The following is a 14,133-nucleotide window of genomic DNA, read 5'->3' as shown; positions in this document are numbered from 1 at the left end:
CATCTCCATAGTCATCTGTATCGCCGTCCTCACGAGGATAGAAATGTCTGTGCTGCGGCAGGGGAGGGAGAGGTGTGTCCCCTCCCTGTTCCTCTGATAGGCTGCCAGCACTAGGCCGGCAGGCTATCAGAGGCCGGTGCAGGCTGCGCAATGACTTCATCGCGCCGCCTGAGCCAGCGAGGGACACAGGCCGGAAGAGGCCTGCATCGCATCGCTGACGTAGGTAAGTATAAGTTATTTTTTTTTTTATATATACAGTCCTGATCAAAAGTTTAAGACCACTTGAAAAATGGCAAAAAAATCATATTTAGCATGGCTGGATCTTAACAAGGTTCCAAGTAGAGCTTCAACATGCAACAAGAAGAAATGGGAGTGAGAAAAAACATTTTTTGAGCATTCAATTTAATGAAAACAACAAATAAACTGAAACAGGCTGTTTTTCAGCTGATCAAAAGTTCAGGACCACACCTCCAAAAAATAACTAAACCCCCCCAAAACAGAGATCCAACTTCCAAACATGAACTCAGTAATGAGTAGCTCCGCCGTTATTTTTTATCACTTCAAAAATTTGTTTCATCGCGCCGCCTGAGCCAGCGAGGGACACAGGCCGGAAGAGGCCTGCATCGCATCGCTGGTGGAGGTAAATATAAGTTATTTTTTTTTATATATATATATATACAGTCCTGATCAAAAGATTAAGACCACTTGAAAAATGGCAAAAAATCATATTTAGCATGGCTGTATCTTAACCACCTCAGCCCCCAGTGCTTAAACACCCTGAAAGACCAGGCCACTTTTTACACTTCTGACCTACACTACTTTCACCGTTTATTGCTCGGTCATGCAACTTACCACCCAAATAAATTTTACCTCCTTTTCTTCTCACTAATAGAGCTTTCATTTGGTGGTATTTCATTGCTGCTGACATTTTTACTTTTTTTTGTTATTAATCGAAATTTAACGATTTTTTTGCAAAAAAATGACATTTTTCACTTTCAGTTGTAAAATTTTGCAAAAAAAACGAGATCCATATATAAATTTTGCTCTAAATTTATTGTTCTACATGTCTTTGATAAAAAAAAATGTTTGGGTAAAAAAAAAATGGTTTGGGTAAAAGTTATAGCGTTTACAAACTATGGTACAAAAATGTGAATTTCCGCTTTTTGAAGCAGCTCTGACTTTCTGAGCACCTGTCATGTTTCCTGAGGTTCTACAATGGCCAGACAGTACAAACACCCCACAAATGACCCCATTTCGGAAAGTACACACCCTAAGGTATTCGCTGATGGGCATAGTGAGTTCATAGAACTTTTTATTTTTTGTCACAAGTTAGCGGAAAATTATGATTTTTTTTTTTTTTCTTACAAAGTCTCATATTCCACTAACTTGTGACAAAAAATAAAAAGTTCTATGAACTCACTATGCCCATCACAAAATACCTTGGGGTCTCTTCTTTCCAAAATGGGGTCACTTGTGGGGTAGTTATACTGCCCTGGCATTCTAGGGGCCCAAATGTGTGGTAAGGAGTTTGAAATCAAATTCTGTAAAAAATGACCAGTGAAATCCGAAAGGTGCTCTTTGGAATATGGGCCCCTTTGCCCATCTAGGCTGCAAAAAAGTGTCACACATCTGGTATCTCTGTATTCAGGAGAAGTTGAGGAATGTGTTTTGGGGTGTCTTTTTACATATACCCATGCTGGGTGAGAGAAATATCTTGGCAAAAGACAACTTTTCCCATTTTTTTATACAAAGTTGGCATTTGACCAAGATATTTATCTCACCCAGCATGGGTATATGTAAAATGACACCCCAAAACACATTCCCCAACTTCTCCTGAGTACGGCAATACCAGATGTGTGACACTTTTTTGCAGCCTAGGTGGGCAAAGGTGCCCAAATTCCTTTTAGGAGGGTATTTTTAGACATTTGGATACCAGACTTCTTCTCACGCTTTGGGGCCCCTAGAATGCCAGGGCAGTATAAATACCCCACATGTGACCCCATTTTGGAAAGAAGACACCCCAAGGTATTCAATGAGGGGCATGGCGAGTTCATAGAATTTTTTTTTTTTTGGCACAAGTTAGCGGAAATTGATATTTTTTATTTTTTGCTCACAAAGTCTCCCTTTCCGCTAACTTGGGACAAAAATTTCAATCTTTCATGGACTCAATATGCCCCTCACGGAATACCTGGGGGTGTCTTCTTTCCGAAATGGGGTCACATGTGGGGTATTTATACTGCCCTGGCATTCTAGGGGCCCTAAAGCGTGAGAAGAAGTCTGGAATATAAATGTCTAAAAAATTTTACGCATTTGGATTCCGTGAGGGGTATGGTGAGTTCATGTGAGATTTTAGTTTTTGACACAAGTTAGTAGAATATGAGACTTTGTAAGAAAAAAATAAAATAATTCCGCTAACTTGGGCCAAAAAAATGTCTGAATGGAGCCTTACAGAGGGTGATCAATGACAGGGGGGTGATCAATGACAGGGGGGTGATCAATGACAGGGGGGGTGATCAATGACAGGGGGGGTGATCAATGACAGGGGGGTGATCAATGACAGGGGGGTGATCAATGACAGGGGGGTGATCAATGACAGGGGGGGTGATCAATGACAGGGGTGGTGATCAATGACAGGGGGGTGATCAGAGAGTCTATATGGGGTGATCACCCCCCTGTCATTGATCACCCCACTGTAAGGCTCCATTCAGATGTCCGTATGCGTTTTGCGGATCCGATCCATGTATTCGTGGATCCGTAAAAATCATACGGACATCTGAATGCAGCATGACGGGGGGGGGGGGGGGGGGGTGATCAATGACAGGGGGGGGTGATCAATGACAGGGGGGTGATCAGGGAGTCTATATGGGGTGATCACCCCCCCTGGAAGGCTCCAGGGAGACGCCTGTATGTGTTTTGCGGATCCGATCCATCTATCAGTGGATCCGTAAAAATCATGCGGACTTCTGAATGGAGCTTTACAGGGGGTTGATCAATGACAGGGGTGTAATCAATGACAGGGGGGTGATCAGGGAGTCTATATGGGGTGATCACCACAGTCATTGATCACGCCCCTGTAAGGCTTCATTCAGACGTCCGTATGCGTTTTGCGGATCCGATCCATCTATCAGTGGATCCGTAAAAATCATGCGGACATCTGAATGGAGCTTTACAGGGGGTTGATCAATGACAGGGGTGTAATCAATGACAGGGGGGTGATCAGGGAGTCTATATGGGGTGATAACCACAGTCATTGATCACGCCCCTGTAAGGCTTCATTCAGACGTCCGTATGCGTTTTGCGGATCTGATCCATCTATCAGTGGATCCGTAAAAATCATGCGGACATCTGAATGGAGCTTTACAGGGGGTTGATCAATGACAGGGGTGTAATCAATGACAGGGGGGTGATCAGGGAGTCTATATGGGGTGATAACCACAGTCATTGATCACGCCCCTGTAAGGCTTCATTCAGACGTCCGTATGCGTTTTGCGGATCTGATCCATCTATCAGTGGATCCGTAAAAATCATGCGGACATCTGAATGGAGCTTTACAGGGGGTTGATCAATGACAGGGGTGTAATCAATGACAGGGGGGTGATCAGGGAGTCTATATGGGGTGATCACCACAGTCATTGATCACGCCCCTGTAAGGCTTCATTTAGACGTCCGTATGCGTTTTGCGGATCCGATCCATCTATCAGTGGATCCGTAAAAATCATGCGGACATCTGAATGGAGCTTTACAGGGGGTTGATCAATGACAGGGGTGTAATCAATGACAGGGGGTTGATCAGGGAGTCTATATGGGGTGATAACCACAGTCATTGATCACGCCCCTGTAAGGCTTCATTCAGAAGTCCGTATGCGTTTTGCGGATCCGATCCATCTATCAGTGGATCCGTAAAAATCATGCGGACATCTGAATGGAGCTTTACAGGGGGTTGATCAATTACAGGGGTGTAATCAATGACAGGGGGGTGATCAGGGAGTCTATATGGGGTGATAACCACAGTCATTGATCACGCCCCTGTAAGGCTTCATTCAGACGTCCGTATGCGTTTTGCGGATCTGATCCATCTATCAGTGGATCCGTAAAAATCATGCGGACATCTGAATGGAGCTTTACAGGGGGTTGATCAATGACAGGGGTGTAATCAATGACAGGGGGGTGATCAGGGAGTCTATATGGGGTGATAACCACAGTCATTGATCACGCCCCTGTAAGGCTTCATTCAGACGTCCGTATGCGTTTTGCGGATCTGATCCATCTATCAGTGGATCCGTAAAAATCATGCAGACATCTGAATGGAGCTTTACAGGGGGTTGATCAATGACAGGGGTGTAATCAATGACAGGGGGGTGATCAGGGAGTCTATATGGGGTGATCACCACAGTCATTGATCACGCCCCTGTAAGGCTTCATTCAGACGTCCGTATGCGTTTTGCGGATCCGATCCATCTATCAGTGGATCCGTAAAAATCATGCAGACATCTGAATGGAGCTTTACAGGGGGTTGATCAATGACAGGGGTGTAATCAATGACAGGGGGGTGATCAGGGAGTCTATATGGGGTGATAACCACAGTCATTGATCACGCCCCTGTAAGGCTTCATTCAGACGTCCGTATGCGTTTTGCGGATCCGATCCATCTATCAGTGGATCCGTAAAAATCATGCGGACATCTGAATGGAGCTTTACAGGGGGTTGATCAATGACAGGGGGGTAATCAATGACAGGGGGGTGATCAGGGAGTCTATATGGGGTGATCAGGGGTGATCAGGGGCTAATAAGGGGTTAATAAGTGACGGGGGGGGGTGTAGTGTAGTGTAGTGGTGCTTGGTGCTACTTTACTGAGCTACCTGTGTCCTCTGGTGGTCGATCCAAACAAAGGGGACCACCAGAGGACCAGGTAGCAGGTATATTAGACGCTGTTATCAAAACAGCGTCTAATATACCTGTTAGGGGTTAAAAAAAACACATCTCCAGCCTGCCAGCGAACGATCGCCGCTGGCAGGCTGGAGATCAACTCTCTTACCTTCCGTTCCTGTGAGCGCGCGCGCCTGTGTACGCGCGTTCACAGGAAATCTCGCGTCTCGCGAGATGACGCGTAGATGCATGATTGTGCGCAGCGCTGCCACCTCCGGAACGCGATCCTGCGTTAGGCGGTCCGGAGGTGGTTAACAAGGTTCCAAGTAGAGCTTCAACATGCAACAAAAAGAAATAGGAGTGAGACAAAACATTTTTTGAGCATTCAATTTAATGAAAACAACGAATAAACTGAAACAGGCTGTTTTTCAGCTGATCAAAAGTTTAGGACCACACCTCCAAAAAAAAAATAAACCCCCCCAAAACAGAAATCCAACTTCCAAACATGAACTCGGTAATGAGTAGCTCCGCCATTATTGTTTATCACTTCAAAAATTTGTTTCGGCATGCTTGATGCAAGCGTTTCCATGAGGTGAGTGGGAACATTTCTCCAAGTGGTGAAGACGGCCGCACGAAGGCCATCTACTGTCTGGAACTGTTGTCCATTTTTGTAAACTTCCCTTGCCATCCATCCCCAAAGGTTCTCAATTGGATTTAGATCAGGGGAACACGCAGGATGGGCCAGAAGAGTGATGTTATTCAGTCATGAGGAATGCTCTCTGCAACATCTGGACATAGCCAGCGGCCGTTTGACGCCCCTGCACTTCCTGAAGCTCCATTGTTCCACTGAAGGAAAAAGCACCCCAGACCATTATGGCGCCCCCTCCACTGTGGCGTGTAGAAAACCATCAAGGTAAATTTTTTCTCATCAGAGAATAAAACTTTCTTCCACCTTTGAATGTTCCATGTTTGGTACTCTCTTGCAAAGTCCAAACGAGCAGTTCCGTGGCGTTCAAGGAGACTAGGTCTTTGAAGACGTTTTTTGTTTTTGACTCCCTTCAGTCTCAGATGCCGTCTGATGGTTATGGGGCTGCAGTCACCAGCAGTAAGGGCCTTAATTTGGGTCGAGGATCGTCCAGTGTCTTGACGGACAGCCAATTGGATCCTCTGGCTCAGTGCTGATGAAATTTTTTGGGTCTTCCACTTGACTTTTTTGTTCCATAACCCTCAGGATCATTTAAGAAATTCCAAATGACTGTCTTACTGCATCCCACCTCAGCAGCGATGGCGCGGTGTGAGAGACCCTGCTTATGCAGTTCAACAACCCGACCACGTTCAAAAAGGGAGAGTTTTTTTGCCTTTGCCATCACAACGTGTGACTACCTGACAGAAAATGACAATGAATCCACATCTTTGCACAGATTTGGCCTTTTAAAGGCATGTGGTCCTAAAATTTGGATCAGCTGAAAAACAGCCTGCTTCAGTTTAATCGTTATTTTTAATTAATTGAATGCTCAAAAAATACTGGCACATAAGGGGGGCTGCTGGCACATAAGGCGGGCTACTGGCACAGACATAAGGGGGACTACTGGCACATGATAGGGGGGCTACTGGCACAGACATAAGGGGGACTACTGGCACATGATAGGGGGGCTACTGGCACATAAGGGGGACTACTGGCACATAAGGGGGACTATTGGCACATAAGGGGGGCTGCTGGCACATAAGGGGGGCTACTGGCACATGATAGAGGGGACTACTGGCACATAAGGGGGACTACTGGCACATAAGGGGGACTACTGGCACATAAGGGGGGCTGCTGGCACATAAGGAGGGCTACTGGCACATGATAGAGGGGACTACTGGTACATAAGGGGGACTACTGCCACATGATAGGGGAGACTACTGGTATATAAGGGGGACTACTGGTACATTAGGGGGGCTACTGGTACATAAGGGGGACTACTGGCACATAATGGGGACTACTGGCACATAAGGGGGGCTACTGGTACATAAGGGGGGCTACTGTCACATGATAGGAGGCTACTGGCACATAAGGGGGGGCTAATGACACATAAGGGGGGCTACTGGCACTTGATAGGGGGGCTACTGGCACATGATAGGGGGGGCGACTGGCACATAAGGGGGCTACTGGCACATGATGGGGGGGCAGCTACTGGCACATGATGGTGGGGGGGGGGCTCTTATTACTGGCACATGAATGGGGAGCATCTATGGGGGGTCTTATTACTGGCATATGATTGGGGGCATCTATGGGGGCACATCTACTGGCACATGATTGGGGGGCATCAATTGGGGCACTTATTACTGGGACATTATTGGGTGGTACTATAGGGGCATCTACTGAGGCTAAAAAGAAGGGGTATTTTATATGGGGGGCTCTGTATAGGGGCATTTTATGCTGGGACACATTATGGTGGGTACTATGGGGAAGGGGGGAGAGGAGCACTGTGGGGTCATCAACGGGGCACTGAGAAGGGGTATTATATATTGGCACATTATGGGAACATTAGTTCAACTGGGGGCATTACAAGGGGGTATGTTTTGCACATTATAAGGATAATTATTTCTACTGGGGGGGCATTATGGTGCGCTTTATTACTCCCCCATGGTATGACCCCCTAGTAGCAGCACCAGCCTCTCCCTGCTCTGCTATCCCTCTGCCCTTTCTTCAAATCCTTATTATGAAATCTTTCTCATTAGGATAAAGCACAACATCAGCTCCACCGAGCCCGCGGCCAAAGTGTTGAAGTGGTGTCCAATATCCCCAAGGGCCAAGCCAAGTAATTGTAAGTTTTCACGTGGAGTATGTTTATGTTATACACATATAGCAAACACTGTGCCACACAATATACAGTATACCTCTACACTGTGTAGGGGTTATACTGTTTATTGTACAGCATGGCACAGAGGTTATATTGTCTGGCATGGTGTAACCTCCATATATTTTATGTACAGTATACAGTAATCCGCCTTGCCATTTATGCCTTGAATCTGGTTTTATATGTTACTTGGTTTTTGTACATTTACTTGCGTGTGCTAGTTGGGACCTGCTGTGATTGGGTTTTAGTTAGTTATTAAATGCTAACATGACAGTTTTTTGGTTTTGCACATTATTGAAGATTGTATTTCATGACTACTCTTCTAAGGGTATTGCCTTCCTTTATACTGCAGTTCTCCTGTACCACTCTGCCTGCGACTTTCAGCAGTTTAAGCAGTAATTTATGATTTTTTTGGGCTCTCAATAAATCTGTGTTAAGCATAATTATTTTTTATATATATATATATATATATATATATGGTGAGACGGTTGCGAGTACTCTTCTGATATGATTTCATCGAGCAGTTTTGGGGGGGGAAGAGTTTTTTTGACACTTGTCCTGAGAGAAATTTTACCTAGAAACTGCACTGGGTGTACTATACCATTAGGGTATAAAAAAATAAAACGGCAGTTACACTTTAAGAACAGGGCCTTGTCTTGCATTGCAATCAGGGGCAGACCGGGAAGTTAAAGTGGCCCATAAAAAGTACTAAAAGTGTCCCCATTTTGTGGTTGGGTCCAAAGTGATGGAAGGCAGGGCCAACATTACCATATTGTGGCACATTATACCACCCCAACAGAGCCAAATACCACAGTCATCACAAAATACTGCCAGCAGCACAAAATACATCCCCAAAAACTTCCATTGGCTGGCTGTGAGGAGCGCTCAGGTTGCGCCGTGGGCATCGCCCTCCCCCCAGGAAATTTCCCTGTAAGGTCTATGGCAAATCCGCCCCTGATTTCCATGAATAGAGATGTGGCCATTCTTGTTCAATTCTCTGATTTCACTTCTATGAAATTTCTGAAGAGCTGAGCAATGAACTCCCATAGAAGTGAATGAAGAGAATCACAGATGAATGGCAACCTCTTAATTCATGTTAGTGCAAGAAGAGGCCCTGTTCTCCAGATAGGTCGAGATCTCACTTCTGGGACCCGAACCTATGGGACACAGTGGATAAGCGATAAATGTTTAGATGTAAACACCTCTTTAGGGTCTCAAGCACATTGCAGTACTTAGGATGCATATGACATTATATTTTATAATTACAACAAACACTGAAGATCCACCATTCAAAAACTATATTGGTTATAACAAAAATATATAGTAGCAACATATAGATATAAGAAAAAGGCTAAAAGAAAATAACCTTTAGATCCAGGAGTAGAACCAAGATCTTACTGGGGGATGACTCTGAAGGTGTAAATGTGTTCTTTCTTTCAAAATACCTTTCACATGAGGACATAAGCACTAAGCAGTGGTGTACCTACTATGGATTCACATGTGGTCTGCGATGGAAAGCAGATCTACAGGGTGAGCCATTTATATGGATACACCTTAATAAAATGGGAATGGTTGGTGATATTAACTTCCTGTTTGTGGCACATTAGTATATGTGAGGGGGGAAACTTTTCAAGATGGGTGGTGACCATGGCGGCCATTTTGAAGTCGGCCATTTTGAATCCAACTTTTGTTTTTTCAATAGGAAGAGGGTCATGTGACACATCAAACTTATTGGGAATTTCACAAGAAAAACAATGGTGTGCTTGGTTTTAACGTAACTTTATTTTTTCATGAGTTATTTACAAGTTTCTGACCACTTATAAAATGTGTTCAATGTGCTGCCCATTGTGTTGGATTGTCAATGCAACCCTCTTCTCCCACTCTTCACACATTGATAGCAACACCGCAGGAGAAATGCTACCACAGACTTCCAGTATCCGTAGTTTCAGGTGCTGCACATCTCGTATCATCTGAAGGCAATCGTCTATGCTGTGAAGATACGAGATGTGCAGCACCTGAAACTACGGATACTGGAAGCCTGTGCTAGCATTTCTCCTGCGGTGTTGCTATCAGTGTGTGAAGAGTGGGAGAAGAGGGTTGCATTGACAATCCAACACAATGGGCAGCACATTGAACACATTTTATAAGTGGTCAGAAACTTGTAAATAACTCATGAAAGAATAAAGTTACGTTAAAACCAAGCACACCATTGTTTTTCTTGTGAAATTCCCAATAAGTTTGATGTGTCACATGACCCTCTTCCTATTGAAAAAACAAAAGTTGGATTCAAAATGGCCGACTTCAAAATGGCCACCATGGTCACCACCCGTCTTGAAAAGTTTCCCCCCTCACATATACTAATGTGCCACAAACAGGAAGTTAATATCACCAACCATTCCCATTTTATTAAGGTGTATCCATATAAATGGCCCACCCTGTACATTGAACTACTGTAGCCATAGAGATTACCTACAGCTATCAGTAAGGGAGAGATCACTGCATACACATTTATACTAAGGTTTTATAATATACAGTACAGACCAAAAGTTTGGACACACCTTCTCATTCAAAGAGTTTTCTTTATTTTCATGACTATGAAAATTGTAGATTCACACTGAAGGCATCAAAGTAGCCACCTTTTGCTTTGATTACTGCTTTGCACACTCTTGGCATTCTCTTGATGAGCTTCAAGAGGTAGTCACCTGAAATGGTTTTCACTTCACAGGTGTGCCCTGTCAGGTTTAATAAGTGGGATTTCTTGCCTTATAAATGGGGTTGGGACCATCAGTTGCGTTGAGGAGAAGTCAGGTGGATACACAGCTGATAGTCCTACTGAATAGACTGTTAGAATTTGTATTATGGCAAGAAAAAAGCAGCTAAGTAAAGAAAAACTAGTGGCCATCATTACTTTAAGAAATGAAGGTCAGTCAGCCGAAAAATTTGGAAAACTTTGAAAGTAAGGGCAATTTGACCATGAAGGAGAGTGATGGGGTGCTGCGCCAGATGACCTGGCCTCCACAGTCACCGGACCTGAACCCAATCGAGATGATTTGGGGTGAGCTGGCCCGCAGAGTGAAGGCAAAAGGGCCAACAAGTGCTAAGCATCTCTGGGAACTCCTTCAAGACTGTTGGAAGACCATTTCAGGGGACTACCTCTTAAAGCTCATCAAGAGAATGCCAAGAGTGTGCAAAGCTGTAATCAAAGCAAAAGGTGGCTACTTGAAGAACCTAGAATATGACATATTTTCAGTTGTTTCACACTTGTTTGTTATGTATATAATTCCACATGTGTTAATTCATAGTTTTGATGCCTTCACAGTCATGAAAATAAAGAAAACTCTTTGAATGAGAAGGTGTGTCCAAACTTTTGGTCTGTACTGTATATATGTGAATTCATGTAATATGTTTCATCCACATATATTCCTAATGCAGTAGTAAAGTCATGAAAAGGCTCATTTTATTCCTCTATAGAAGAAAGTAACTTACCTGTAGTCCCAGATGTGTAAATATACAGAGTTGGAGTATTGTCTTTAATGGCCACTCTATAAGATTCAGGAATGGGGTCTTCTGAAGCAGCTTCTATTTTGTCAAGTAAACTTTGAACACCTTCCGTGGGTGATTCTCCGCTCAAGTAAAAGACCAGTACCCCATCTTTTATCAATTCAGGCAGCACTTCCTCCACAGCAGCCTTCAATTCTTCACAAAAAAAAAAAAAAATAATCATGTAATATTCCATATTTTCTTTCTTCCCATTCTGCACTACCATCAGCTTTTACAATGATCTAGTAAATAATAATAGATTACAGAAAGACACAGCCATCCAGACTGGAATATCATTCAGTTAAATTAGTAAATTCATGAACTGTCACGAGTTAAAATGGTTTCCAGGGCTTCAGATATTGATGACCTGTGAGTGTGAATGGAAGCTGAGCTGCAGTACACTGGCACGGCCACTACACAAAGAATGGAGCTGATTGGTGAGAGTGTCAGGTGACGGACCCCCACCAATCTGATATTGAAGAACTCTCCTAAGTTTAGGTCATTAATGTTTGTAGACAAAAAAAAAAACCTTTAAGCTGACCATAAATATGAAATAACTATTGGCCAACCAGCTATCTCTCCTAATCCCAACCATCAAATTCATCCAATAGTTCAGTGCATAGAATTGTACTAAATATGTGATCAATTACATACGTATAACATGTAATAACATGTATAACATATAATAAGTAATCAGTGATCGATGTGCAACCATGGTTCATAATCAACATTTAGGCCATTAGGTCTTAAGGAATTCAATTTGTAAATCCACTCTACTTCCGTTTTTTTAAGAGGAGAGTGCAATTCCCGCCCCTACATGTTACAGGAACATGGTCGACAATCATAAATCTGAGATCATTCTCATTATTTTTCTGCTCCACAAAATGTTTGGGTACTGGCAAATCCTCTCGCTTTTAGCGAATTGTAGCTCTATATTCAATTGTGTTTTGAAATCACATGTTTCACTAACGTGAATCAACTTACATGGACACCATAATACATAGACAACATAGGTGGAGTTGCAAGTCAAATAATGACTGATTTTATAACTTACATTAGTCATTGGGAACAAGAAATTCCCCTTTTGACATTAACTCACAATGAATGTAAGAAAGACAGGGATAGCATCCCTTCCTTGGTTTCCTAATATGTTGCTGTACATGTATTTTTTGCATTCCTACTGTACATCTGTTTTGACCAATCTATTACACAAGTTTATGGGTCTTTTATTTGAAATGAGTGGCATGTTATTAAATTCAAGAACAGTGGTATGTCAACTTTTTAGGATAGACCAATGCCTGTAAATTATGTCTCTGATCTGTGGACACAATTCATTATATGTAGTCACCAAAGGTATACGATTCATGTAGTTCGTGTGTACTTTGTTCATCTGTTGAATAAGGGTTCTGTATGGATAACCTCTATGTATAAAATCACTAGGCATTTGTGATAGAGTCTGTTGTAATTTAGTGTCATCGCTTACTATGCATTTTGCTCTCATGAATTGACTAAATGGTAATGACCTAACCATATTCCTCGGATGTGCACCATATCTCAATAACATGTTCTTGTCAGTAGGTTTTTCGTACACATCTGTTTGTAACATACCTCCAATTAGGCTGATATCCACATCCAAAAAATGGATCCTCTCACCAGAGAAATCCATTGAAAATTGGATGTACAAATAAATCCCATTGAGGAAAACTAAAAATTCCAACAGTTCTTGTTGTGTCCCGTCTATATAAGGAAGACATCATCGATGTATCGCCACCACCTCAAAACATGTTTGAAGTGGTGAGATACATAGATCAACGTCTCCTCCAAATAGGCCACAACCATGTTGGTGTATTTGGGCGCCACATTAGAACCCAGGGTTGTGCCTTTCATCTGTAAATAAAAATCATCTGCAAAAAGAAAATAGTTGTTTATATCAGTTCTAACAAAGACAGTATAAACTGTCTGCACTCAAGAGAAAAATCTGATTTCGTCAAGCCCTCGAAACAACATTCAGGCCAAGATGATGCTGTATTGATGTATATAGACTAGTTATATCTAAAGAGACCATAATGGCCCCAGATGGGATATTAACCCCTTAGGGACGCATGACGTACCGGTATGGCATGTTTCCCGAGTCCTTAAGGACCCATGACGTACCGGTACGTCATGGGTTTAAAACGCGATTGCGGCGCGGCGGGGGTTAATCGGAACAGGATGTCTGCTGAAATCATTCAGCGGGCATCCTGTCACAACACCGGGGGGGGTCATGTAACCCCCCCCCATATCGGCGATCGCAGAAAACCGCAGGTCAATTCAGACCTGCGGTTTGCTGCGTTTCCGGTCCATTCGGGTCTCCGTGACCCGATGAACCGGAAAAAGACAGATCGGTGGTGTGATTACACACCACCAATCACAGTCCGAGAATTTGGGAGAGGCGGTGCTGGCCGTGGTGCTGATGGCCGCTGTCCAGGGTGCTGATTGGTGCTAGAGAGAGGCGGGAGATTCAAACTCCCGACGCTCCTCTCTCCCCTCCTCTTCCTGTTTCAGCACCTGCACCGTCCAGAACCATCCTCACCAGGCTCCTGCGATCCCCCCCGTCGGCACCCATAACCCTCCTGCACCCATCACCCTCCAGTTAGGTTAGGGTCAGTGAAGGAGAGGCACTGTTAGGCAGGGATAGAAGGGAAAAGTTAGTTAGGAAAAAAAAACACTTTATCTAAATTTATTCTTTTCTAGCTTTGAGACCCTAGACCCTCCTCTACCACCAGCCCCCCACTCCCCCCACCAGCACCCCCCACCACAACTTTTTTTTGTGATGACGATGAGCCCCCAAGGCGGCGGAGACGCCGCCAGGCAGAGCCAGAAGCCCCACATGCTAGGGACCCTG

The 14,133-nt window shown here is 43.8% G+C and overlaps 1 protein-coding gene across 1 annotated transcript in view; it reads right to left on the bottom strand.

Moving 5' to 3' along the window:
- The window catches only part of LOC120986240 (very long-chain acyl-CoA synthetase-like), a 115,513-nt gene that overhangs the window by 42,078 nt on the left and 59,302 nt on the right, over positions 1-14,133 (bottom strand). Inside the window, exon 3 of the mRNA XM_040414707.1 lies at positions 11,196-11,405. Coding sequence (XP_040270641.1) covers positions 11,196-11,405 — 210 coding nt within the window. The remainder of the gene's footprint in view (positions 1-11,195; positions 11,406-14,133) is intronic.

The sequence above is a fragment of the Bufo bufo genome, chromosome 1 (genome assembly GCF_905171765.1).
Source record: "Bufo bufo chromosome 1, aBufBuf1.1, whole genome shotgun sequence".
NCBI lineage: Eukaryota > Metazoa > Chordata > Amphibia > Anura > Bufonidae > Bufo > Bufo bufo.
The sequence above is the reverse complement of the archived record's forward strand: the minus strand, read 5'-3'. Positions and strand labels throughout refer to the sequence as shown.